The sequence below is a fragment of the Podarcis raffonei genome, chromosome 8 (genome assembly GCF_027172205.1).
Source record: "Podarcis raffonei isolate rPodRaf1 chromosome 8, rPodRaf1.pri, whole genome shotgun sequence".
Classification (NCBI taxonomy): Eukaryota; Metazoa; Chordata; class Lepidosauria; order Squamata; family Lacertidae; genus Podarcis; species Podarcis raffonei.
The window spans coordinates 83,778,427-83,805,495 of NC_070609.1; the positions used below are offsets into that span (position 1 = coordinate 83,778,427).

The 27,069-nt window shown below is 49.5% G+C and overlaps 1 protein-coding gene across 1 annotated transcript; it reads right to left on the reverse strand.

Annotated features, from left to right (window-relative positions):
- Positions 1-4,295: 4,295 nt before the first annotated feature.
- On the reverse strand, positions 4,296-25,663 carry LOC128419951 (coiled-coil domain-containing protein 63-like). The gene is made up of 11 exons (XM_053401267.1): positions 25,571-25,663; positions 24,039-24,205; positions 22,599-22,788; positions 21,706-21,825; positions 19,358-19,539; positions 18,166-18,347; positions 14,679-14,896; positions 11,529-11,603; positions 9,771-9,963; positions 6,809-7,006; positions 4,296-4,615 (listed from the first exon to the last, which is right to left on the reverse strand). The coding sequence occupies exons 1-11, from the start codon at positions 25,607-25,609 to the stop codon at positions 4,476-4,478; spliced, it is 1,704 nt and encodes a 567-aa protein (XP_053257242.1). The 5' UTR covers positions 25,610-25,663; the 3' UTR covers positions 4,296-4,475.
- Positions 25,664-27,069: the final 1,406 nt, after the last annotated feature.

Below are 27,069 nucleotides of genomic sequence, written 5' to 3' on the forward strand. Positions count from 1 at the left end.
CAGAGAGCCAGGAGTCAAGAAGCCAAGGGTCCGAGGAACAAGAAGCAGGGAGTCACGAAGTCAAGGGTGCGAAGATCAAGAACCAAGGAGTCAAGGAACCCAACGCAGCAAGGCAGGGAACATATTGCTGTGGCAAAGAGCCGAAGGGAAAATGCTGACCTTATATCCCTTCCCAGCTTTTGCCTCCAGGTGCAGTGAGTTACCTATCGGCCTCATCTGTGTGGCCACGCCTTGCCTCTTCAGAACAAACTTAGGAAGGCCCCAGTCCTGCAGAGTCCTATTGGTCACAGGGCCTGGCTCCTGCATGCACACCTGACACCACATGTTCCTACGTGAATAACAGTTGGCTTGGCAAAACCTGGGAGGGGAGAATAAACTCGTGCAGGAGCCAGCACCCAAGCTGCAAACAAGCACATATCCCACTTCTGACACCACTGCTCCATCAAGGCTGGGGAACCATTCCATGGACCAGCTACAGGGACCTGAGTTAGACAAGGTGTTGCATCAGTCCTGGAGCTTTTATACTCCCCTCCACCCATGCTGGCCCATCCTTTCCTGGGAGAACTAGGAGGGTTCTGGTCCACAGCACATGTCTTCCTCATCCCAAGGAGGACTCAGACAAGGGAGACCTCAAACTGCCACATGGGAATGATAGCTTTAGGTCTGGGCTTTCAACAGTATCTTGGGGCTTGGGATGGTTTTGATGGATCTGAAGGGTGGTGGGTAGGACCCAACAGAGTACGCTGGGTGTCTTGAATCTGCATTTCCTCCAGGGGGACATTTCCCCAGATGGTAATTTTGCAGGGGTTGGGGGCTGTCTCCCCCAATGCAATAGGGCCAGCACTCATGGGAGCAGGCCCCATCTGTCTGGTTACAGGAAGCCTCCAGCTTGTGGACCAGTCTGGGCTCACCAGCTGGCTCATGGCATCCTTTCCCCCAAACCACACCTGTGTGTCCATCAGCTGACAGCTCCCCACCTGTGCCTTGATGTCACAGGTGACCTGAAACTTCTTTTGTTTCTCAGTTGGGCTTAAGTGCCAGGAAAGGCAGAGTACAGTGGATGCTCAGGTTGCGAACATGATCCATGTGGGATGCACATTCACAACCTGCAGCGGCACATCTGCGCACGTGCGGGTTGTGATTCGGTGCTTCCGTGCATGCGCAAAGCATGATTTAGAACTTTGGCGCATGTGTGACCACCAAAACCCAGAAGTAACCTGTTCTGGTACTTCCAGTTTTCGGTAGGTCCATAACCCAAAAAAACGCAACCTGAAGCATCTGTAACCCGAGGTATGACTGTACAGTGGTACCTCAGGTTACAGATGCTTCAGGTTACGGACTCCGCTAACCCAGAAACAGTACCTCGGGTTAAGAACTTTGCTTCAGGATGAGAACAGAAATCGTGCTCTGGTGGTGCGGCGGCAGCAGGAGGCCCCATTAGCTAAAATGGTACCTCAGGTTAAGAACAGTTTCAGGTTAAGAACGGACCTCCAGAACGAATGAAGTACTTAACCCGAGGTACCACTATACTACTAAAACAGTCCTAGCTGGTTTACAACACTCAGAATCAGATCGTTGGACAGTGCTGCCCTCTGATGTTCTTATGAGAGCATTTCACTCAAGGATGGGGAAGGCCGGGCTCCCGCCACACACACACACACACACACACACACACCAGCAGCGACTCTTAATGGACAGCAAGGAACAGGTCTTTGTTCAAGTTCCAGAAGCCGCGATTCCAAGGTACATGAGGAGCGAGGCAAGAGGCTCGTAACCAAATGGAAACTACGAAGACGTCCAAATAGTTGGCGGGTCCGTCCGGCCAAGCTGTGAAAAGTGAAACAGGGCACGCTTCTGGGACTCTGTCCCCCTAAGGCTCCGCTCCACACACTCTGCCTGGGTGGGGACACCCAATGCCCCCTACAAATGGGGTGTCTGGTTCTCAGCAACAAGAATTCATCCTTCCCTCTTGCCTCCTGCCCCCAAGGAGCCCCTGACAGGACCCCTCCAGATGTTGCTCCCACCCTACCAGCCACTGGCCATTCTCGCTAGGGCTGCTGGAAGCTGTGAGTCCGACAACATCTGGAGGGCCACAGCTGTTCCCCATCCTTGCTTCAGCAAGAGCAGTGCTTCCCAAACTTGGGACTCCGGCTGCTTTTGGACGACAACTCCCATCATCCCTAGCTGGCAAGACCAGTGGTCAGGGGTGGCCCTCCTGCCTCTGTTCATGGGGGCCACCTGCCTGGCTTTCTCAACTTGGTCCCAGACTCTGAGCTTGGCTAAGCATCAGGGCAGCCCGGTCTTCAGCCCCACAGTGCTTTGTGGAGACATGCCATCTTTGACCCCCTTCAAATATATCTAGAGAACCTGTGGTCTGGAATCCAGAACCACCTATGGTATGATTCCATGAACCCAGCATTTGGAGGGGTGGAGATTCCCCGCTGGGGAGAGCACCACCTTTCACCTGTGTAGGAGGGAGAGAAGGTAGATGCTGCAGGCTGCTTTTGTTTTGCAAATGCCCCCAAAATAATGCTCATGCGACTTAGTGCTTCCATTGCGGTAAATAAGAAATGGGTAGGGATGTAGTTTATGGGAGGAGCTCAGAGTGATAGAGTTGAGGCAGGAAGTGGGGATGGAGTCAGGCAGGAAGTAGAGACACGAGACCTATGTTCCTCTAGATGTGGTTTGACTACCACTCCCATCATGCCTGACCATTCACCCCATTGGCCTGAACTGTTGGGAGTTGGGGTCCACCAACAGTTGGAGGGCCACAGGTTCCCTGTCTCTGCCTAAGGTACATTTCCTGAAATATACCGTATTTTTCGCTCTATAAGACGCACCAGACCACAAGACGCAGCTAGTTTTTGGAGGAGGAAAAGAAGAAGAAAAATATTCTGAATCTCAGAAGCCAGAACAGCAAGAGGGATCGCTGCGCAGTGAAAGCAGCAACCCCTCTTGCTGTTCTGGCTTCTGTGATAGCTATGCAGCCTGCATTCACTCCATAAGACGCACACACATTTCCCCTTACTTTTTAGGAGGGAAAAGGTGAGTCTTATAGAGCAAAAAATACGGTACTCATACTCGGAATCGAGAGTGGATTTCATGCTCTTTATTCAGCTCATACTAGTGAGGAATGGAAGTTCCCCCAGAATGTCTGCTTTATATACATTATTTACACAATGGGACCCATGTGATTGGTTAATTCCAGGATTCTCCTGTAGGCCAATCAGGTTGCAGATTCACTTCCACCTGGAGATGGATTGGGTGGCTCCTGTGGAGCAATCAAACTGCTGCATTCTGGACCCTATTGTTTTAGGACCAATCAGGCTGCTGCATTCTGAATCCTATTGTTTTAGGACCAATCAGACTGCTGCATTTTGGATCCTATCTAACTCAGTACATAACATTTCCCCTCTGAGTGCTGCCAGGATCTTCCCATTGGCTAGCCCAGCCCCATCCTGATCCTCCTAGCTTCACTAATGTCATTGGAAGAAATAAAGAGATGCTCGGATAGATCCCTGGGTTTTCCCTGGCTAATGGACCCAGCCAATCTCCTGGCTGTGCAAAAGCCAAGCATTAAAAAGAAAAAAGAAAAATCAATATGCATTGCAGGCGCATCAAGGTCAAGGTGGACAGCTCTATTCACGTATTTCTAGAGGGGAAAACTCCCCCTCCTCTCCAGGGGTTGAGTTCAGTCAAATGTACGGCAGCACATCTCTCTCAAAGCAGACTTTGGGTAAAGGATTTTTTTAAAAAAAGGTTTAAAGAAATGTGTGGGTGCATGTGTGGCTCTGCCCCTATACTGCAAACAGAAGCAGACAGATGCCCACCACCATACTCAGCCAGTAGATGGAGAGAAATATTTGATAGTAAAAGTAAAGGTAAAGGTAAAGGGACCCCTGACCATTAGGTCCAGTCATGGCCAACTCTGGGGTTGCGGCGCTCATCTCGCTTTACTGGCCGAGGGAGCCGGCGTACAGCTTCCGGGTCATGTGGCCAGCATGACTAAGCCGCTTCTGGCGAACCAGAGCAGCACACGGAAATGCCATTTACCTTCCCGCCGGAGTGGTACCTATTTATCTACTTGCACTTTGACGTGCTTTCGAACTGCTAGGTTGGCAGGAGCAGGGACCGAGCAACAGGAGCTCACCCTGTCATGGGGATTCAAACCGCTGACCTTCTGATAAGCAAGCCCTAGGCTCTGTGGTTTAACCCACAGCGCCACCCACGTCCCAATAGTAAAAATAAAACATTGCAAAGGTTAGAAAATTGCAGAGACTGTAGAAATGCAAAAGTCAAATTGTGTCCTTTATTAATAACCTTTTATGTTTACAAAAGAGAGCCCATTTTGGTACTCCATCCCATTTTGTATTTTTTAAAATATAAATATATATATATATATACGCACATACATAGTCTATGAACTGGGCTGAGAATCCCTGGGCTTCCTGGCCGGGGTGCCTGCCTGCCTCCTCTTAGGGTATGGTGGAATACTTCTTCTTTTCTCGGCTGGCCTCCATTCTCTCCACCGAGTTTTTAAGCGATTTCATCTTCTCCCTCTCCAGGTTCTCCAGGATCATGGCCCGCAGGGTGCTGTGGTCCAGAGGACCCTCCACTGTTGGGAAATTCAAGGGGTTGCAGCTTAGAGGTGGAATTCACAACATTAGGCTTGGTTTTTAATTATAGCTTGCAACAAAACAGAATTTGAGCCTGGCCACCTGCTCCTCCTCACCCTCCGCCCAGGATCAAGCGTGCTTCAGATGACCAGTAAGACTCCCTCGTCCCCTTGCTCAGCTCGTCGTAAACTTGGGTCTTCCTTGGGAAAGATCAGGAAATGATCTGCCGGTTGGCCAACCTCTCACTTGCATTTCAGTTCCCCCTTTGCTAAACAGGACTGGTGGCAGCGGAGGCCAGCTGGCAGCAGGAGATGCTCTGGTGTTCAGGAGCATCTTTCCCTGTCCATGGAGACTATCCCTTCCTCACCACACTCTGGGATGGCCATGCAAGGCTTCTGGAAGGCTGCGGGTTGACTCACGAGCTGCCCAGAGGCATTGTGGGGCCTTCCCAGAGCCTAGTAAACAAAGTGGAGGGCTTGAAAACTCTTTCAGTGATGAGAAACCCCCGCAAGGAAAGAGCTTTTTAAGCTCTCCTCCTTGCTCACAGAGTTCTGGGATGGTCACGTGAGATCTTGGATGGCCTCTTCCCACTGTCCATTCTCCCCTACCCAGCTCTGCATTTGTTTGCTTGGTTGCACTAGCCAATGATCTCCAGGGGGCTAGGGACGAAGGTGAAAGCTGTTTCCTAGTTCTGCTGGATCTCTCAGTGGCCTTTGATACCATCAACCATAACATCCTTCCGGACCATCTAGAGGAGCTGGAAGCTGGGGGCACTGTTATACAGTGGTTCTGCTCCTTCCTCCTGGGCCGTGTCCAGAAAGTGGTGATGGAGGGTGAGTGTTCAGATCCCTGGGCCCTCACTTGTGGGGTGCCTCTGGGTTCTGTCCTCTCCCCCATGCTTTTTAACATCTATAGGAAGCCACTGGGAGAGTTCATCAGTGGGGCTGGGCTGGGTGTTCATCATTATGCGGATGATACCCAGCTCTACTTCTCTTTCAAATCAGAATCAGTGAAGGCTGTGTGAGTGAGTGGAGCCGGTTGGAGGATGGATGGCGGCGACATCTATCTGGACAAGATAGAAGTACTGTTTTGGGGGGACAGGAGGGGGCGGGTGTGGGAGACTCCCTGGTCCTGAATGGGGCAACTGTGCCCCTGAAGGACCAGGTGCACAGCCTGGGAATCATTTTGGACTCACAGCTGTCCATGGAGGTGCAGGTTAATTTTGTATCCAGGGCAGCTGTCTACCAGCTCCATCTGGTACGCAGGCTGAGACCATACCTGCCTGCAGACTGTCTCCCCAGAGTGTGCATGCTCTGGTTACTTCCCGCTTGGCCTACTGCAATGTGCTCTATGTGGGGCTACCTTTGAAGGTGACCCAGAAATTGCAACTAATCCAGAATGCAGCAGTGAGACTGGTGACTGGGAGTGGCCACCGAGACCATATAAAACCGGTCCTGAAAGATCTACATTGGCTCCCAGTACATTTTCCAAGCACAATTCAAAGTGTTGTTGCTGACCTTTAAAGCCCTCAACAGCCTCGGCCCAGTATACCTGAAGGAGAGTCTCCACCCCCATCGTTCTGCCCGGACACTGAGGTCCAGCGCCAAGGGCCTTCTGGCGGTTCCCTCCCTGCAAGAAGTGAGGTTACAGGGAACCAGGCAGAGGGCCTTCTCGGTAGCGGCGCCCACCCTGTGGAACGCCCTCCCATCAAATGTCAAGGAAATAAACAACTATCTGACTTTTAGAAGACATCTGAAGGATGCCCTGTTTAGGGAATTTTTTAATGTTTGATTTTATTTTTAATATTCTGTTGGGAGCCACTCAGAGTGGCTGGATAAACCCAGCCAGACAGGTGGGGTATAAATAAAAAATTATTATTATTGTTATTTGTCCCCCCCCCCCGAAGAGCTGCAATTGTGCAAGTAAATCACATGTAAGCTGCAGGCAGAGTCGTAGCTATGGGGGAGCTAGCCAGGTTTTTTGCCCCGGGTGAAGCCTCCAGAGGGTTACCAGCCTGTGTGTGTGTGTGTGTGTACACAAATGCGTGGGATGGTGTTGGTACCAAACTGGGTCTTTGACCCAGGTGAAATAGAGCCTCGTTTCACCCCTGGCTGCAGGCCTGCTGCATATATTGAGAGCATCCAGAAACATTTTGCCTCACTGTCCTCTGCATCAGAGCCACAGTTACTTACAGGGCTCCAGCGTCTCTGCGAAGGGATCGACGCTGAAAGAAGGTGGCGCAATCTTAATGGTCTCTAGTTTCTTCAGGAAGGCGGAGCCGCCCAAAAAGGGGTTCAGCATGGGGACCGAATCCAGCTCCCCCTCCAGCTCCTTGTAACGCAGGAAAGATTCGATCAGCAAGAGGTCGTTGCTTTTCTTCTCCAGGATGCCTGCAGGGAGGAGACAAGTGGTGTACTTCAGGAGCGGTGCCGTATTGGCTGGAGGTCACTAGGGGTCAAAGACCCCTTGCTGTTTCTGTGGGAATGTTCAGAGTGGAAGGAGAGGATATATTGTTTATTAATATCCTTCCTAACTTGCGCTAGCAAGTTCCTTTATGTAGCAGAGTTACATTCCCCCTTTTCAGATGCACAGCAGATAACTGGTTGCAGGCTCGTGTGAGCCTCTCACTATTATACCATTCAACCTGTCTCAGATTAAATTGTACGTTCCTGGTAAGTTCCCTTGAATCCCTCTTAAAAGAATAAAGACATGGCAATCTTATTCAAAGTCAACAAAAGAAGTTTACTCACATCAGTTCACAGTTGGATTCCTGAAGGCAGACTTAGTTACCAATATGTACATGTGGATCTACCCCATATGGGGGAATAATCCCAGTGCTGCTGCTAGCTGAGAGCTATCAGAGCAGTCCTAGCTAGAAGCTGGTCAAACGATGAAGGAAGTCAAAGAGAAAGAGGTGTGCTGCGTGACTTGTCCTTTTGTTACCTGGACAGGTAAGGTCACGCCCACCTTCTATCACATGCAAAAGGAAGGATGCTCCAGCCAGGAGGAACAGGAAGTTTTGACTGGCTGGACCAAACATTCCCTCGCATGTCTTCTCTAGCATTACAAGGAATGTTGTACTTGACTGCCTCTCATGGATCACATCCCATAGTTCCCACAGTCGCCAGTGTCCTGGAGCTACAGAATCTGCATGCAAGGGAGTCTTTTTAACCACTGTCTTTCCCAAAGCTAAGCATGTAGGAGCACTGAAAATCACAAGTTGCTTCAAGAGAATGGCATGCAAGCTCCGTGTTGTACAATGGGACTTCACAGAAAATGCAGCTTAAGTTGCCCACTAATCATTTGCCCGCGCCTGTGCACAGGGAAAAGTAGATCAAGCTGAAAGGCAACACAAGCAGATCTGCATTGCTTCTTGCAATTGCTTCTTGCAATGCATCCACTATTATGATTGTACCATATTGGCCCAAATATAAGCCGCACCCGAATACAAGCAGCACCTTTAAAATTGATGGGGGGGAAGAAAAAATAAAAAATACCCCAATATAAGTTGCTCCCTTCCTCGCTGCTCCTGGCTGCATACCGTAAGGTCATAAATATAAGCCGCACTTTAACTTTTCGCAGTTCGAATTTGGAGAAACAGTGAGGCCAATGTGGCAATTGTAAGATTACTTAACATGCATTGCATGCACACAAAAGCTCATACCAATAACTAACTCAGTTGGTCTCTAAGGTGCTACTGGAAGGATTTTTTTTATTATTTTATTTTATTTATTTTGTTTTGTTTCGACTACGGCAGACCAACACGGCTACCTACCTGTAACGCATTTAACTTAACACACATTTAACTTGTGCCATTCTAACCATACATGGTTGAAGGCTGCTTGAAGGGCTGAAATCCCAGAAATTAAATGCAAGTAAGGCAGAGAGCTTAAACACTCTTTTTGGGATGGGTTTTCCTGGTCCATAAAAACCTTTTAAGCTCTCCACCTTAGTTGGGAAGCAAGGCCCTCTCTGAGCACAAGGTCTGGGATGTTCCTGACAGCCCCGCAAGATCTTGCAAGAACATCCTGGGACCTCCAGAAACAGCATGCAGAGAGCTCCTTGCTCCCCAAGCAAGGCAGATAGCTTCAAACATCTTGCTAGACTAAAACTCCCATCATTTCTAGCAATGGGCCGTGCTGCCTGCTGGAGCTTCTGGGCAATGGATTCCAGCAACGTGGAACGTTCTTGCCCAATGGAGATTTCCAGGGATCTGGCCATAGCTCAGGGGCAGAGTGCCTCCGTGGCAGGCAGATGGTCCCAGATTCAAATCCTAGTGGCATCTCCAGGGAAAGATCCTGTGCCTGAAACACTGCAGAGGTGTTGCCAGCCCCGTGATGATTTTGGTGTCTGGTGTGCATCTGGGTCCATTGCAGAAGCAACCCAAGAGATGGGCCTGGTCTAGGGCGCCGTCTGGATATGGTCTGGATATGGTCTAAATATGATCTGAAGCTCAACATCAAAAAAAGATCATGGCCACTGGGCCCATCACTTCCTGGCAAATAGAAGGGGAAGAAATGGAGGCAGTGAGAGATTTTACTTTCTTGGGCTCCATGATCACTGCAGATGGTAACAGCAGCCACAAAATTAAAAGATGCCTGCTTCTTGGGAGAAAAGCAATGACAAACCTAGACAGCATCTTAAAAAGTAGAGACATCACCTTGCCAACAAAGGTCTGTATAGTTCAAGCTCTGGTTTTCCCAGTAGTGATGTATGGAAGTGAGAGCTGGACCATAAAGAAGGCTGATCGCCGAAGAATGGATGCTTTTGAATTATGGTGCTGGAGGAGATTCTTGAGAGTCCCATGGACTGCAAGAAGATCAAACCTATCCATTCTGAAGGAAATCAGCCCTGAGTGCTCACTGCAAGGACAGATCCTGAAGCTGAGGCTCCAATACTCACCTCATGAGAAGAGAAGACTCCCTGGAAAAGACCCTGATGTTGGGAAAGATGGAGGGCACAAGGAGAAGGGGACGACAGAGGACGAGATGGTGGGACAGTGTTCGCAAAGCTACCAGCATGAGTTTGACCAAACTGTGGGAGACAGTGGAAGACAGGAGTGCCTGGCGTGCTCTGGTCCAGGGGGTCACGAAGAGTCGGACACAACTAAACGACTAAACAACAACACAACAACAACAGGGCCCCGTCACTCACTGAAATACTGCATCAGGTTCTGATCTGTGATCTCCCCCGTCTCGCCCAGGTGCTTCCTGATCTTGGTGGCATCGCAGCCAGTTTTCTTGAACAGGAAGTCCACCGCCTGCTTCAGCTGGTCCAGGATCTTTCTGTTCTCTTTCAGCTTGTACTCATACAGGTTGGCAGCTTCCGTGGTCTTCTGCAGCTTATCCTGTGGGCCAAAGGAGAGGTGGTCAGGTGAAATATAATCAGAGTCGAGAGTGGATTTCATGCTCTTTATTCAGCTCATAGCGGTGAGGAGGAATGGAAGTTCCCCCAGAATGTCTGCTTTATATACATTATTTACACAATGGGCCCCACGTGATCGGCTAATTCCGGGATTCACCTGTAGGCCAATCAGGTTGCGGATTCACTTCCACCTGGAGCTGGATTGGGTGGCTCCTGTGGACCAATCAGACTGCTGCATTCTGGACCCTATTGTTCTAGGACCAATCAGGCTGCTGCCTTTTAGATCCTATTCAACTCAGTACATAACATCAGAGCTATTGGGATACTGCCAGGGAGACAGGGGCATTAGGCAGGCCCCCAGCTGGCTCCAGCCACTGGCCGGCAGCTGGACGATCACCAGCCTCCCTTGGAACAGCATCAATCAGCGACACAAGCCTCAGATACGTTTAGAGACCCGTGCACGCTCTATCAGCAGAATGTGTAAATCTTCTCACAGCAGAAGAGGCGGACAGAGCCATGTGTAAGCAGTATATTGGAGCATTTTATTCAGCAGCAGGAGCAAAGGAAAAAACATGTCTGCTTCCCTTCGTGTCCAGCAAAACAGCAGCAATACAAAAGCTATATACAAACGGAAGTTCCTAGACTGTGCTGGAAGTAAACAGGCATGTGACACACAACAGTCATGCCTGTTCCCTTTTAAGGTTGAGCTCCCGTTGTTCGGTTGCTGCTCCTGCCAACCAGCAGTTCAAAAGCACGTCAAGTGCAAGTAGATAAATAGGTACCACTCTGGTGGGAAGGTAAACAGCGTTTCCATGCGCTGCTCTGGTTCTCCAGAAGCGGCTTAGTCATGCTGGCCACATGACCCAGAAGCTGTCTGCGGACAAACGCCGGCTCCCTCGGCCTATAGAGCGAGATGAGCGCGCAACCCCAGAGTTGTCCGTGACTGGACCTAACGGTCAGGGGTAAAGGTAAAGGGACCCCTGACCACTAGGTCCAGTCGTGGCCAACTCTGGGGTTGCGGTGCTCATCTCGCTTTATTGGCTGAGGGAGCCGGCGTACAGCTTCCGGGTCATGTGGCCAGCATAACTAACCCGCTTCTGGCAAACCAGAGCAGCGCACGGAAACGCTGTTTACCTTCCCACCAGAGGAAGGTACTACTTGCACTTTGACGTGCTTTTGAACTGCTAGGTTGGCAGGAGCAGGGACCGAGCAACGGGAGCTCACCCCGTGGTGGGGATTCGAACTGCCGACCTTCTGATCAGCAAGTCCTAGGTTCTGTGGTTTAACCCACAGTGCCACCCGCGCCCCAGGCCCCCAAGAGAGTGGGGCCCTAAGCTATAGCTTGTTTAGCTTATATGTAAATCTGGCACTGTCTGCACTGACAGCAGCTCTCAACCCCTCCCAGGAGATGCCACTGGGCATTGAACCCGGGACACGCTGACACGCTGCCTTTGAGCTATGGGACTCGAAAGCCCCAAACATTGCAGCCTTTCCCCACAGCGACAGGACCCCCCAGGTCAGCCCCACATGTAGATGTGCGCCATTTACCTCCAGTTCTTTCAAGTTGCCGTGAGCGATGTCTTCCTCCTTCTTGTGCTCGGATTTCAGCTTGCTGATTTCATTCTACAGAACACAGAAGGGCACAAAGGGGCTCAGGCAGAGAGTCCAGAACCTTTCCCCCAAAAATTGTGAGGGCCATATTTTCTCATTGGTAAGTTTCCGGGAGCCCACATGCAGCTGGTGGGCGGGGCCAGGGGCAAAAGTGGGTGGAGCAACATACGTAGCTCCTCCCTTTATCCTATGTGTGTCGCTCCAACCGCACTAGATTTCCAGAAGTAGGGTGGAATCTAGGCACATATTTAAAAAATTGTGAAAGTGCTTTTTTAAAGAAAGGTTTTGAGAAATATATTGAATTTGCAACAGCTCACTATCGCCATCTAGTGTCGCATTTGTATAATGCACCTTACAACACACGTTTTATTTGCAGCTGTATAGCTGAGTCCTCGATCTCACTTCATCTGAAAGATCACATAAAATGTGAAAACTATTAGGTAAAGAAAAGTTGGAATTATGTGCCACCTGAGTGCAATGCTAGTCTTGAAAGAAGAAACCGTCTGTCGCCAATAGATATCCACTTATGCACGCAGGGGCCCAAAAGAGTTGGTGCCCCCTCACTAGGCTGTATAATTATTAAAGACTGTAGGTCCATTAATGGAAATTAATGGGTATTAATGATAATATAGCATAGCTGGTGATTAATGAGAGTAAAATATTTTACTCCTTTGCATGCTTATAGTTTTTATTTATTTGTTTTATTTTTTCCCTTTCATCCTTTGCATGAATATGTATAAGCAAATGGAAATAACAAGATAAAATCTTTTAATGGATGGATTAATCAGAGAATTCTGTTTTTGTTCCTGTAGCTGTCGATGTTGCAGGCTCCTTTTTAGAAGGAATCTGGTGCGCATTCCGGGATTCATGGCTGGGTGTTGGTGAAAGCATTTTGAGAGCGTACATCAAGTGGTTTGGTCCAACTCATAGCTGTCAACTTTTCCCTTTTCTTGCGAGGAATCCTAATCGGAATAAGGGAATTTCTCTTTAAAAAAGGGAAACGTTGACAGCTATGGTCCAACTCCCAACCAAAAGAGTAGCTGGTGGTGATAGAGAGGTTTAGCCATCTTGTAGTCCCTTCATTGGCTACATGGTGGCAGCAATGAGTCAATTTTAGCTCCTGAAATGTTTCTCTCACGCACATTCTTTATTTTATTATTATTGCAACTGATTTCTTAATCACCTCCCAAGCCACCATCTCAAGGCAATTTACACATAAAATAGTTAAAAACACTTAAAAACACACAAAAAAGTACGTTTAAAACAGTGTTTCCCAAATTTAGGTCTCCAGGTGTTTTTAAGACTACAACTCCCATCATCCCTGACCTGCTTCCTAGGGATGATAGGAGTTGTAGTCCGAAAACAGTTGGCGACCCAAGTCTGGGAAAGACTGGCTTAAAGCAAAACGAAAACCCTAACAAGTAGAGACTTGTAGACCCTCTTATCTAGCTGGGAAAACCTGTTAGAAGAAAAATGTCCTTGACTGCTTCCTGGGAGGTACAGTGGATGCTCAGGTTGCGAACGTGATCCATGCGGGAGGCACATTCGCAACCCGCAGTGCCGTGTCTGCGCACATGCAGGTTGCGATTTGGCGCTTCTGCGCATGCGCAAACCGCAATTTAGCACTTCTGCGCATGCGCGACCGCCAAAACCCGGAAGTAACCTGTTACAGTACTTCCAGGTTTTGGCGCGTCCGGAAAAAAACAACCTGAAGCGTCTGTAACCCGAGGTATGACTGTACAAGGATGGTGACTGGGATTGGCCGCTGGGACCACATAACACCGGTCCTGAGAGATCTGCATTGGCTCCCAGTACGTTTCCGAGCACAATTCAAAGTGTTGGTGCTGACCTTGAAAGCCCTAAACGGCCTCGGTCCAGAAGGAGCGTCTCCACCCCCATCGTTCAGCCCGGACACTGAGGTCCAGCACCGAGGGCCTTCTGGCGGTTCCCTCACCCCGAGAAGCCAAGTTACAGGGAACCAGTCAAAGGGCCTTCTCAGTAGTGGCACCCGCCCTGTGGAACGCCCTCCCTTCAGATGTGAAGGAAATAAGTAGCTATCTTCTTTTTAAAAGACATCTGAAGGCAGCCCTGTTTAGGGAAGTTTTTAATATTTAATGCTGTATTGTTTTTAACAAACTCAGCCAGATGGACGGGGTATAAATAATAAATTATTATTATTATTATTATTATTATTATTATTATTATTATTATTATTATTATTAAGCAACCTGGTTCTGAGCTGCGCAGGGCCTTAGATGGCAGTACCAGCACCTTGACTGTGGCCTGGTAGCAAACTGGCAGCCAGTGGCAGACCCCCAAGCAACGTGTTGCATGCTGGTGGGCGTTTGACTGCCATGTTCTGCGCCAGCTGCAGCCTCCATACCAAGCCAAGGGCATTGCAGCACTGTGTGGTTACCAGGGCATGGACAGCTGTGGCCAAGCTATTTCCATCCAGGAGTCACCAGCTGCACTGGCTCCCGGTGGGGTACAGGATCAGGTTTAAGGTGCTGGTTTTAACCTTTAAAGCCCTTCACAGCCTAGGACCCTCTTACCTACGGGACCGCCTCTCCTGGTATGTCCCACGGAGGACCTTACGGTCTTCAAACAAAAACATCCTGAAGGTCCCAGGCCACAGAGAGGTTAGGCTGGCCTCAACCAGAGCCAGGGCTTTTTCGGCCGTGGCCCCAATCTGGTGGAACGCTCTGTCACAAGAGACTAGGGCCCTGCGGAACTTGACATCTTTCCGCAGGGCCTGCAAGACAGAGCTGTTCCACCAGGCCTTTGGTCAGGGCACAGCCTGACCTCCTCCTCTGGCAATATTCACAGAACTTTAGCCTAATGGTTGCCATCAATTTGAGTTGAATTAATTTTATAATGAAATGATTTTGGAATGTTGTACTATTTTATTGTTGTTAGCCGCCCTGAGCCCGGCTTCGGCTAGGGAGGGCGGGATATAAATAATAATAATATTATTACACAGCCCACTTGCTGCAGGATCAGCAGCCCAGAGCCCAGCCTGGGGAGCCAGGGCCAGAAGACCAGGAACAAGTGAGGGGCGTAGGAAGGGGGGGAGGGCAGAGAGAAGACCTGGACGTCTTCGATCCTCTTCTGCAGCCTCTCATTGTCATTGTTCAATTCGGTGACGTAGCTGAAGTAGGCAAAGTTCTTCTCCTCCTTCTCAATGAAATCCTCCACCAGCAGGTCAATGTCCCCGTTTTCCGTCAGCTTCAGCAGTCGCATGTAGGCAACCTCGTAACTCTCAAAGCTCTCCCCCTTGGTCTTGGCTCGCTTCTTGGCCTTGAGAGCTAGAAGGGATTCAAGGGGGAGGGTTCATAAAATTGTCTCTTGCCACCTCAGTCTCTGAGGTGCAAGGCTCCAGGGGGTTCCAGGCACTTACCCAGGGTTCTGTCAGGAGTCCAGGATCCCAGGTTGATAACACAGTAAGCATAGATAATTAAAAAGCAGGATTTATTGCCAAGACATAAAAAAATAACTCTGGATGGCTCTAACAAACCTCTGGCATCATTACACAAGATGACCCTTCTGAAGATTCCTTCCGGGATCTACAGAAGATATTGAACTTACGACTTTCACGTCTCTTGTTTTGCTTCCTGTCTAGCAGCCCTCCCATTCACCGACTCTTTGGACTGAGTGGATCAGGTCCACCCTCTCCCTGGTCTGAGAGGCTGCCTCTGAGACTCTTCGTGCCTTTTTGTGCTTCCTACGAGCTTTGGCTGTGTTCTAGCCTGCTCTCAGCTACTGCCTTATCAGCTCACCCATCAAGGTCAGGAAAAGCAGCAGTCTGCCGCTGCCGGCTCTCCCCTGCCTAACATCTAAGTCTCCCTGTTCCTGGCTGCTTACTGCAGTTGGCTGCAAACCTTCACTGGGAGCTGGCTCATTCCTGACAGGTTAGTGTTTCCTTGCAGAATGTGGGACAGCAGAGACTATGGAGATATTTGGTTTATTTACACGTATATACAACCTGAGCCTAAGATAGAGGGGTTCATAGCATTAATACCCCAAGAAGGTCTTGCTTCTCCCATAGCCACAGGCCTGGATTTAAACAGAAATCAAGCATGGCTCTCACTCTCTGGCTTCTGCCTTTTCGGGCTCAGATCACACACACTCTTTGTCTTGGTCTTTCTCACCACCAGCCAGGTGAAGGAGGGGACCCACCCATTTGCCCTCCGGCACAAAGCTACTTCCTTCTTTATACAAAGGACCATACTTAGGTGGTTCTTATGCCCTTTGCCTGGGGAACTCAACAGCGGAATTCTCCATTCGATTTTGACCCTTGTTGGATCCAGGACCCCAAGAATTGCAGGAGACTCGGGCATCAAGCCAGCTAACTTGCTCCCACGGACTCAAAACACTCATGAAAAAACATCACTGCGGGATCACATTCACCCAGTGCTATACCAACTGCACTGGCTCCCGGTGGAGTCCAGGATCAGGTTTTAGGTGCTGGTTTTAACCTTTAAAGCCCTATACGGCCTAGGACCCTCGTACCTACGGGACCGCCTCTCCTGGTATGTCCCACGGAGGACCTTACGGTCTTCAAACAAAAACATCTTGGAGGTCCCAGGCCACAGGGAGGTTAGGCTGGCCTCAACCAGAGCCAGGGCTTTCTCAGCAGTGGCTCCAATCTGGTGGAACGCTCTGTCACAAGAGACTAGGGCCCTGCAGGACTTGACATCTTTCTGCAGGGCCTGCAAGACAGAGCTGTTCCACCAGGCCTTTGGCCAAGGCACAGCCTGACCTCCTCCTTTGGTAATTCTTCACAGAACTCTAGCCCAATGGTTGCCATCAATTTGATTTGAACTGATTTTATAATGAATTGATTTTAGAATGCTGTATCATTTTACTGTTGTTAGCTGCTCTGAGCCCAGCTTCGGCTGGGGAGGGCGGGATATAAATAAAATTTTATTATTATTATCATCAATTGCTCAACCCACTAAAAGGCAGCAATTAAAGAGCTGAAATTTAAAGTCATGGAAGCTGTGGTGTCAAGCAACCAAACAGGCCGGGATAAGAGCCAGTTTCATGACTGCACCGTGACTGAATACCGCCCACAGGATCCGTCCTCTCGCTTTCAGCAGCCAGTGTGTTCTACTTCACACATTCAGGGGCCCAAAGGCTGAGCAACTGGCTAAAATATACAAAGCAGACCCTAACAGCAGAAATTTTAAATCTATTCTTTTCATAAATACAGGAGTGTCTTCAGCAAGCCTTTAAATCATAACTTTAAAGCATATTGTTGTAAGAATTCTAAAGTCCCAAATATAAAATAAATGTTTATAAATGTACAAGGCAAACACACACACAAGTATATAAACCACGTGTCTGAAATAGTACAGGAGATCAATCCTGAAGCCATTTTGACTCTCCCAAATCGACCTCAATATATTTGTCTGCAAGGAGGAAGGAAATGGGGAAAACCTTCCCTTTGTCTTTTTGCTTACAAATCTTGTCTGAAGGACGTATTTGTGTAAGGTGAGCCCATGACCTGGATTCAGGAACTAAAAGTATTAACCATCACAAAAGAATGGCCAGGCTGCCCAGGTAAAGCAATCAGTGACCATTAACAGGTATCCTGGCAAACAGGATTTCTGTTGTAGACCGCCTCCTTCTGTGATGTATGTATGATGTTTTTTGGGGTGGTCTTGAGCTACGGGGTGGGCAATTTCAAAAGTCTTTAGAAGGGCTTGCACACCATTGTTCTGGGTTCCTCCTCCCTCCTGCTTGTAGTGACTGAGGACCCTGTTGCAACAGATCAATAAAGATCAGGCTTACTAGCTGCTTTGCTACTCAATATTCTCTGGTTGGCCTCTGTTATTTTCTCCTACCAATAGGGAACCTACGTAAGGAGTCCATATGGGCTCTTGGATACCCCATAAGGGGAGGAAAGGGCAGATTTTTGTTTACAACAACCCCTAACCCTAACCCCTAGCCCCTAGCCCCTAGCCCCTAACCCCCAACCCCTAACCCCTAACCCCAACCCCAACCCTAACCCAACCCCAACCCCAACCCTAACCCAACCCCAACCCCAACCCCAACCCCAACCCTAACCCTAACCCAACCCTAACCCAACCCCAACCCAACCCAACCCTAACCCAACCCCAACCCCAACCCCAACCCCAACCCCAACCCCAACCCTAACTCAACCCTAACCCTAACCCTAACCCAACCCCAACCCCAACCCTAACCCTAACCCTAAACCCTTAACCCTAACCCTAAACCTAAACCCTTAACCCTTAACCCTTAACCCTTAACCCTTAACCCTTAACCCTTAACCCTAACCCTAAACCCTTAACCCTTAACCCTTAACCCTAACCCTAACCCTAACCCTAACCCAACCCCAACCCCAACCCCAACCCCAACCCAAACCCAAACCCAAACCCTAACCCTTAACCCTTAACCCTTAACCCTAACCCAACCCCAACCCCAACCCAAACCCAAACCCAAACCCAAACCCAAACCCTAATCCCTAAACCCTAAACACTTAACCCTTAACCCTTAAGCCTTAACCCTTAACCCTTAACCCTTAACCCTTAACCCTTAACCCTAACCCTACCTTCTTCCTTTTTGGCCTGCTCCTCAAATTCTGAGCGGTCAACCAACTTGCTGAGCATGAAAGCCTTCAGCTTGGTCTCATGGTTGTAGATCCGCTCCAGCTCCCGAAACTCAATGTTGAACTGCGCGATGTCCTTGCAGCGCCGCTCCTTCATTGCAGAGATCCTGGCAAGAGCCTCCACCCTAGAAGCGGGAAGAAGTGGTGGTGATGGGGAAATCATGGAATCAGAGTTGGAAGGCGTCCCCAAAGGTCATCTAGTCCAACCCCCAGCAATGCAGGAAAATGCATGTTCAGAAATAGGACAGGAACACAGGGATGCTGCCTTTTACAGTCACACTACTGACCATAGCTGTCAAGCGTCCCTTATTTGGCGGGACAGTCCCTTATCCCAGCGCCATGTCCCGCTGCTGTCCCTTATTGATAGATGTCCCTTAAATAAGCTACTGAAGGTAATGGGGCCCTTTCTATGTCCAGATGTCCTTTGTCAACAACAAATTGTTGCTGTTTTTTTGTCTTGAATATATGCTATATGGTAATTTATGGACCTAATAGGTATCTAAAGCCATTTGCATGCAACAAAATATGTATTTTATCAAAGTAATTGTTGATCCCTTCTTTTGGCTGCTGATCCCTTATTTTCGAAGCTGTTGGTCCCTTATTTTCAAATCTGTAAGTTGACAGCTATGCTACTGACCCATCTGGTTCAGTGTTGTCTACATTGACTGGTTTTTGAATTCTGGTGCTGGAGGAGACTCTTGAGAGTCCCATGGACTGCAAGAAGATCAGACCTATCCATTCTGAAGGAAATCAGCCCTGAGCGCTCACTGGAAGGACAGATCCTGAAGCTGAGGCTGCAATACTCTGGCCACCTCATGAGAAGAGAAGACTCCCTGGAAAAGACCCTGATGTTGGGAAAGATGGAGGGCACAAGGAGAAGGGGACGACAGAGGACGAGATGGGTGGACAGTGTTCTGGAAGCTACCAACATGAGTTTGATCAAACTGCGGGAGGCAGTGGAAGACAGGAGGGCCTGGCGTGCTCTGGTCCAGGGGGTCACGAAGAGTTGGACACGACTAATCGACTAAACAACAACAACGACTGGTAGCATCTCTACGGGGTTTCGGGTGGGGGTCGGGGCGGATCCCAGGATTTGAATCTGGCGGGATTTGAACCTGGGACTGGCTGCTCTCACCTTTGCTCATAGGCTTGCGTCGATTGCTCAATAGACAAGTCCATTGTCTTCCTCTGCTGCTCTAGCTCTTTGTGAAGCCGGGAGTAGATGGTATCGAAGACAGACTTCCGGCACTGGAGGTTTTCTATCTCCTCGCGGAGTTTGGCATTGGTGATCAGGATGGTGTCAAAATAAACCGTGAGCTGGAAAGAGCAAAATAAGGAAGGGGTTGAATCCTGACAAGACAGAAGTACTGTTTTGGGGGGACAGGGGGCGGGTGGGTATGGAGGACTCCCTGGTCCTGAATGGGGTAACTGTGCCTCTGAAGGACTAGATACGCAGCCTGGGAGTCATTTTGGACTCACAGCTGTCCATGGAGGTGCAGGTCAATTCTGTGTCCAGGGCAGCTGTTTATCAGCTCCATCTGGTACGCAGGCTGAGACCCTACCTGCCTGCAGACTGTCTCACCAGAGTGGCACATGCTCTGGTTATCTCTCGCTTGGACTACTGCAATGCGCTCTATGTGGGGCTACCTTTGAAGGTGACCCGGAAACTACAACTAATCCAGAATGCGGCAGCTAGACTGGTGACTGGGAGCGGCCGCCGAGACCACATAACACTGGTCTTGAAAGACCTACATTGGCTCCCAGTTTCCGAGCACAATTCAAAGTGTTGGTGCTGACCTTTAAAGCCCTTAACGGCCTTGGTCCTGTATACCTGAAGGAGCGTCTCCACCTCTATCGTTCTGCCCAGACACTGAGGTCCAGCACTGAGGGCCTTCTGGTGGTTCCCTCGTTGCGAGAAGCCAAGTTACAGGGAACCAGGCAGAGGGCCTTCTCGGTAGTGGCACCCGCCCAGTGGAACGCCCTCCCACCAGATGTCAAAGAGAAAAATAACTACCAAACTTTTAGAATACATCTAAAGGCAGCCCTTTTTATGGAAGCTTTGAATGTTTAATAGGTTATTGTATTTTAGTGTTTTGTTGGAAGCCGCCCAGAGTGGCTGGGGAAACCCAGCCAGATGGGTGGGGTATAAATAATAAATTATTATTATTATTATTACTGTCCTAAACTGCAAAACCTTCTTCCTGCAAAGAGGTGCTGAACCACCTCGGCATAAGTCTGTGCCGTCTCGAGGAATAGTCATGATTTTAGATTGGGTGTTGTTTTTTAATATGTTTACTTTGGCTGGAATTCGAGGGCACATCCCAGGAAGATGTGAAGCAGAGGTAGCGAGAGTTGTGACCCACAGAGAGGGAATGTGGCTTGGGGAGAGACATGAGGGCCAGAGAGGACCTTGGAGGGCCACATTTGGCCCCTGGGTCTGAGGTCCCCCATCCCTCCCACCCAGTTTTTCTCTCCACTCTCAGCATCCTGTGCCACTGAGATCTTCTGGGGATATTGTGCAACATTTTCTCCTCCTTGGGATTCCCCCCGCCCGCAAAAAATAAATAAATGGGTCCTTCTACAAATCCTGGGGTCCCTGCAAGACTGCTGGTCCTTCCCTCGTGTGTGTGTGTGTGTGTGTGTGTGATGGCCTGGGATTCAGACTTGGATGCTGAACCTGAGGGATCCCAGCCTGCACAGGATTCCCCGCCTCCAGAACCAGCTGAGCCAGGGCTGGGGCTTGAGCCTGAAGGGTTCTCACCTGTGCTGGATCCTCAGGTGCAGGCATCAGCTGAATCTGCTCTGGCTCCTGAGGTGATGGAGGACCCATTGCCTGCAAGTGCTCCACTCTCAGCCCCATCAGAGGACGCTGAGGTTGCCTCTGGGTCCAGTAACCCTCCAGCCTCTCCTGAGCTGCAGAGGCTCAGGGCAGAGAGGCAGAGGGACCTAAGTTCCCGCAGGAGGAGTGCTCGCCGCCAGGCCAGGAGAGGCGAGTCACCAGAGGATCGGGGCTGCCCTATGCCTCGGGGCAGATAAAAGCCGGGAGCAACATTGTTGGTTGCTAGTTCCTGCCTGAACCCTGTCCTGCTTTTCTGCCAGAGCTCCTGACCCGCCCTGGCTCCCTGCTTGCAAGCCTGTTCCTTCACCCGACTCCCTGCCCTGCACCCAGCTTCAGCTACTATGGACTGCCTCCACATTGCACCTTTGACCACGGACCGGACTTGGACCTCGCCTCTCGGGTAACCCACAGGACCAGCACAGTGTGTATGTGTTGCAGAATGCTCCCCTGAAGCTTGGGAGCAGAATATAAACAGTTCCCGCTGCTTTTAACTGGGTTTATAATGTTTGTTTTTTGCGGGGGGTGAGATTATTTCATTGCCACCTCCCCGAGGAGGCAGACTCTGGTTCTCAGCAGAGGCAGAAGGTGTGGGACTCAGGGGGGGGGGGCTGGACCAGCAAAGGCGGGGGGGGGGCACAGCTCACGTGGTGGAGTCGGTTGTCCAAGAGCTGGATCTGCTTCTGCAACCACCTGCCATCATACTCCTGCCTCATTTTGATGACAAGCATTTTCTGTTTCTTAATCTTGTTCTCCAGTTCTATGATCTGAAACAAAAGAGATCCATGAAGACCTTTATATGAATAGCTCGGGCACCAGTTTACCCACGAGGTCGCTTCACCCCATAGACACCCACTTTTTGGTGCCTCCCCCCCCAGCATTTCTGTTTAGACAAGTCTATACAGACACATCAAATGTTGCTGCTGCTGTTCCGATCTGTTTTTATTTTTTCAAAAAAAAAATCCACAGTTATGTATAATAAATATAACTTAGAAAAAAGAAAAGAAAACACACAAAAGAAAACACAATACAGTACTAAACAAGAAAAACAAAAAAGATGGAATCTTAAACACATATCCCTTAAAAACCCAATTTCTCTTACATTGTTAATTGACTTCCTCAGATCCCTCCCTTCTGAATTTCATTCTATCTGCATATAACAGCTCTCCAATATCATTCTTAATCTAAAATTATTTCCAACTATTCACTATCTTATTCTCTTTTCTTACTGTTCTAAATTCAATTTAAGGTAAAGGGACCCCTGACCATTAGGTCCAGTCGTGACCGACTCTGGCTCTGTAAACCGCTTCTGGCATGTCAAAGTGCAAGTAGATAAATAGGTACCACTCCGGTGGGAAGGTAAACGGCGTTTCCGTGCGCTGCTCTGGTTTGCCAGAAGTGGCTTAGTCATGCTGGCCACATGACCTGGAAGCTGTACGCCGGCTCCCTCGGCCAATAAAGCGAAATGAGCACTGCAACCCCAGAGTCGGTCACGACTGGACCAGACCTCACACCCCTCTGGACATTTCCCACCATGCACCTTGTCATCCAGTTCTGAGATCAAGGCCTTGGTGGCTCTGATGAGGGCGTCGTATTCGTCCTTGGTCTGCAAAAGGAATTTAAGCTCCATGCAGTTGCGGTCGTCGATGAAAAGGTTCCGAGGCGACTTGGTGAGGCTCAAAAGTAAATCGATCTCGCCGTGCTCTTGTTTCAAGGCGTGGATTTGCCTCCTGCGGCAGAGGAGGGAAAGAGGTTAAGAGCGTGCATCCTCACATCAAACACTGCACAGATGCACCAATGGAGGCCCACAACTGAGCCGTGCGTTTGGTAATACTTCTCCGCACAACGGGACACAGGTGCAAGGGGGGTGGAGTTCACCTACATGGCTTTAAAAGGAGATGGGGTGGATCCGTAAAAAGTGGCAGCCAATGGCCATCAGGAACGAAAGCAGAGCCGCCATGTACAGTGCGCCTCCAATACTGGACGCTGGAACCAACTCATAGTGGGAGGCTATTGTCTTAATGCCAGTGGGCATCGGAAAGAGGGGGTCTGGTCCGGAAAAGGGGTCTGGGGCTGGTGATATTGATCTAAGTCAACATGGCAATATGTACCACAGACCTTCCTTCAGCCCCAAACAGAACAGGTGCAGAATGGTGGTTAAAGAATGTGCACTATGGGAAAGAGGGAGGCGAGTTCCCAAGGAGTTGTTGGGAAAAGGAGCCGCCACTGTGCTGAGATTGCTTTTTCTTTAGGATATTTTTAAAATGTCTTAATGTTTCCGTAGCGGGACGCAGGTGGCACTGTGGGTTAAACCACAGAGCCTGGGACTTGCCGATCAGAAGGTTGGTGGTTCGAATCCCCGCAACAGGGTGAGCTCCCGTTGCTCGGTCCCTGCTCCTGCCAACCTAGCAGTTTGAAAGCACCTCAAAGTGCAAGTAGATAAATAGGTACCTCTCCGTTGGGAAGGTAAACGGTGTTTCCGTGCACTGCTCTGGTTCACCAGAAGCGGCTTAGTCATGCTGGCCACATGACCCGGAAGCTGCATGCCGGCTCCCTCAGCCAGTAAAGCGAGATGAGCACTGCAACCCCAGAGTCTGTCATGACTGGACCTAATGGTCAGGGGTCCCTTTACCTTTACCTAATGTTTCCATAGTTTTTCTATAGGAGAGATTTTTTATTTTCTTTTTTTGTCAATAGCGTATCCACAGTGGTCATTAAAGCTTCTGGCAGAAACCGTCATGTAATTCCATGTCCTTCATCAGATGGGAGCCATGACAGGTGGGGATTGGGGCAAAAAAAACCACGGATTTGGCACCTTCGCCTTTGAAAAGCAAGGGCTATACTCCTGGGGATAGTTCCGAGGGCCAAACAGGGAGACCTGGGGTCCGCATTTGGCCCCTGGGCCTGAGCTTCCCCACCTCTGGTCCCTGTGGCCGTCCCTTCATGTGGCCGCCCCCTCGCAAAACTCTGCCCCACTTACTCCTGCTGGAACAACTGCCGTTGAGTCTTGATGCCAAAAGACTTCCTATTCTCCACCATGATCCGGAACTGTTGCTGCAGCTTCCTCAGCTCTATCTCGGCCATCATCTCTTTCTCCTTCTCCGTGTAGTCAGAGTTCTCGCTCCTGGAGCGGGATTGTTTCCGGCGCTGTGGATCGGGGCGGATCAGAAGGGGAAAAGAGAGGGGAGTGGGGTCTGTTTTAAGCTCAAAAGGCTCAAACCTCCCTGTCCATGGAGGTGCAGGTCAACTCTGTGTCCAGGGCAGCTGTTCATCAGCTCCATCTGGTACGCAGGCTGAGACCCCACCTGCCCACAGACTGTCTCGCCAGAGTGGTGCATGCTCTGGTTATCTCTCGCTTGGACTACTGCAATGCGCTCTATGTGGGGCTACCTTTGAAGGTGACCCAGAAACTACAACTAATCCAGAATGCGGCAGCTAGACTGGTGACTGGGAGCGGCCGCCGAGACCACAGAACACCGGTCTTGAAAGACCTACATTGGCTCCCAGTATGTTTCTGAGCACAATTCAAAGTGTTGGTGCTGACCTTTGAAGCCCTAAATGGCCTCGGTCCAGTATACCAGAAGGAGCATCTCCACCTCCATCGTTCTGCCCAGACACTGAGGTCCAGCGCTGAGGGCCTTCTGGCGGTTCCCTTGCTGTGAGAAGCCAAGTTACAGGGAACCAGGCAGAGGGCCTTCTTGGTAGTGGCACCCGCCCTGTGGAACGCCCTCCAACCAGATGTCAAAGAGAAAAATAACTACCAAACTTTTAGAAGACATCTAAAGGCAGCCCTGTTTAGGGAAGCTTTGAATGTTTAATAGGTTATTGTATTTTAGTGTTTTATTGGAAGCCACCCAGAGTGGCTGGGGAAGCCCAGCCAGATGGGTTGGGTATAAATAATAAATTATGATGATGATGATGATTCCTATATATCTCCCACCAACAAAAGCCATTTGATGGGGCTGAAGCATAGCAGGTGCCCTACCCTACTGGGAATCCCACAAGCGTCTGGCCCCCTGGCCCCAGCTTCCAAAATCCCAGCAGAGAAAGAAAGCATCTTCATATTTGGGCAGTTTTAAAACAGCAGCAGCAACAGTGGAGATACCAGTGGAGAACTCAGGGGGGAGGAAACAAAACCATCTTTTTCTGCTGTCAGAGAGGGAGACCAGCTGACATCCTTTGGAAAAGAGTTTCAGAGCTCTGGGGCTACGAGAAAAAAGGCCCTGCATCCCACAGCAACCAATCCATTTAAGAGTTGGAACCTGAAGTTGCCTGATCTGAAATTGTGTGTCAGGCATGTAACCACAGCCCCGACCAGCAATTATGAGTAAAAACAAAATGAAACCCACATGTGGAAACGGCCTCAGTAAAAGAGAAAAAAAACCACTGGTACCAATGTCATCTTTTCAATATAGTGTAAGATGTTGGTGACAACCTGGGCCCATCAATAAATGTGCCGTGTAATTAAACACAAGATGTCTTCAAGAGTCATTCCAGAGCAGTCTGAGTTACCAAGGTAGTTCCAGTCGCCATTTTAGTCGATGCCTTCATTCTCTCTCCTGTTGATGTCAGTCGCCTCCGTCAAGCAAAACGAAGGTAATATGTTTCTTGAACCTGTGCCCTGAAAAGAACAGCAAATGTACATTCAGAAGCGAGACCCCACCAGCAATTGCTCCATCGTACTGGCAAATTTGGTCCTCGCCCCCTTTCCTCTGCTTCCCTTAAGGCGAAATCACCCCAGATGGCACTCCCAGCTTAATGGGAGAACATTTTCCTGATGGCATCACAGAGCTTGTTCTCCTTCTATAATGAGGGGGTGCAACAGATGGCTCAGCTTTGTCCAACCCATTCAGGACTTGGGTTTCTATAGAAATGACAAGAGAGCACGTACTGGTGGGGGCACAAACCTTCTTCTTGCCATTTCTATGGAAACCGACCCATTCCAAGCGGGTCAGTCTAGACATTTCGTTAGGTCTTGGAATGAAGGAGTTGCAAGGTTGACTAACGTTTGCCAAGCCCAGAATTTGGGAGCAGGTGAGGTGTGTGTGTCATTTAGTCTATTTACACCTGAACTTGGGTGGCGTTGTGGGTTAAACCACAGAGCCTAGGACTTGCCAATCAGAAGGTTGGCGGTTCGAATCCCGGCGACAGGCTGAGCTCCCGTTGCTCAGTCCCTGCTCCTGCCAACCTAGCAGTTCGAAAGCACGTCAAAGTGCAAATAGATAAATAGGTACCGCTCCAGCAGGAAGGTAAACGGCGTTTCCGTGCGCTGCTCTGGTTCGCCAGAAGCGGCTTAGTCATGCTGGCCACATGACCCAGAAGCTGTACGCCGGCTCCCTCGGCCAGTAAAGCGAGATGAGGGCCGCAACCCCAGAGTTGGCCACGACTGGACCTAACGGTCAGGGGTCCCTTTACCCTTTACCTTTACATCAGGTACTGCCCACACACTTCCAAGCACCGTTGGAGTCTCATGCCAGTGTGGTGCAGTGGTTAGAGTGTTGGGCTAGGACCTGGGAGAAACCAGGGTTCAAATGAAGCTCACTTGATGATCGGGGGGGGGGTGTCAGTCGCTGCCTCCCGGCCTAACCTAGGATGTGGGGATTAAATGAGGAGTGTGAGAAGAATGGCAGATGAAGTGGATGGACTATCCTGAAAAGGGCTAAAATGACTGGAAGAACCAGAAACCAGGAAGACCTAAATTTTAATTAGGGATGGGGAAAATTTCTAATTTAGTCTAAAAACCATTGTAAACATCTAAAATCCACCTGGGCCTAGGGGGCGAAGCCCAGACTCACCAGCCCTAATGAAGAGGTTTAATATGCTGTAAACCGCTTTGAGATTTTTTATTAAAAATACAAAGCGGTATAGAAATAAATAAATAAATAATCGTTAGCAGGGTTGGAATAACACTTGTAGTTTAATGGTGAATTTTGGACATAAGGGAGATGTAAAAGATTTGGATTATCATAAAAGATGCAGGAGGAAATGATTAAGAATAGGACCCCCCAAAG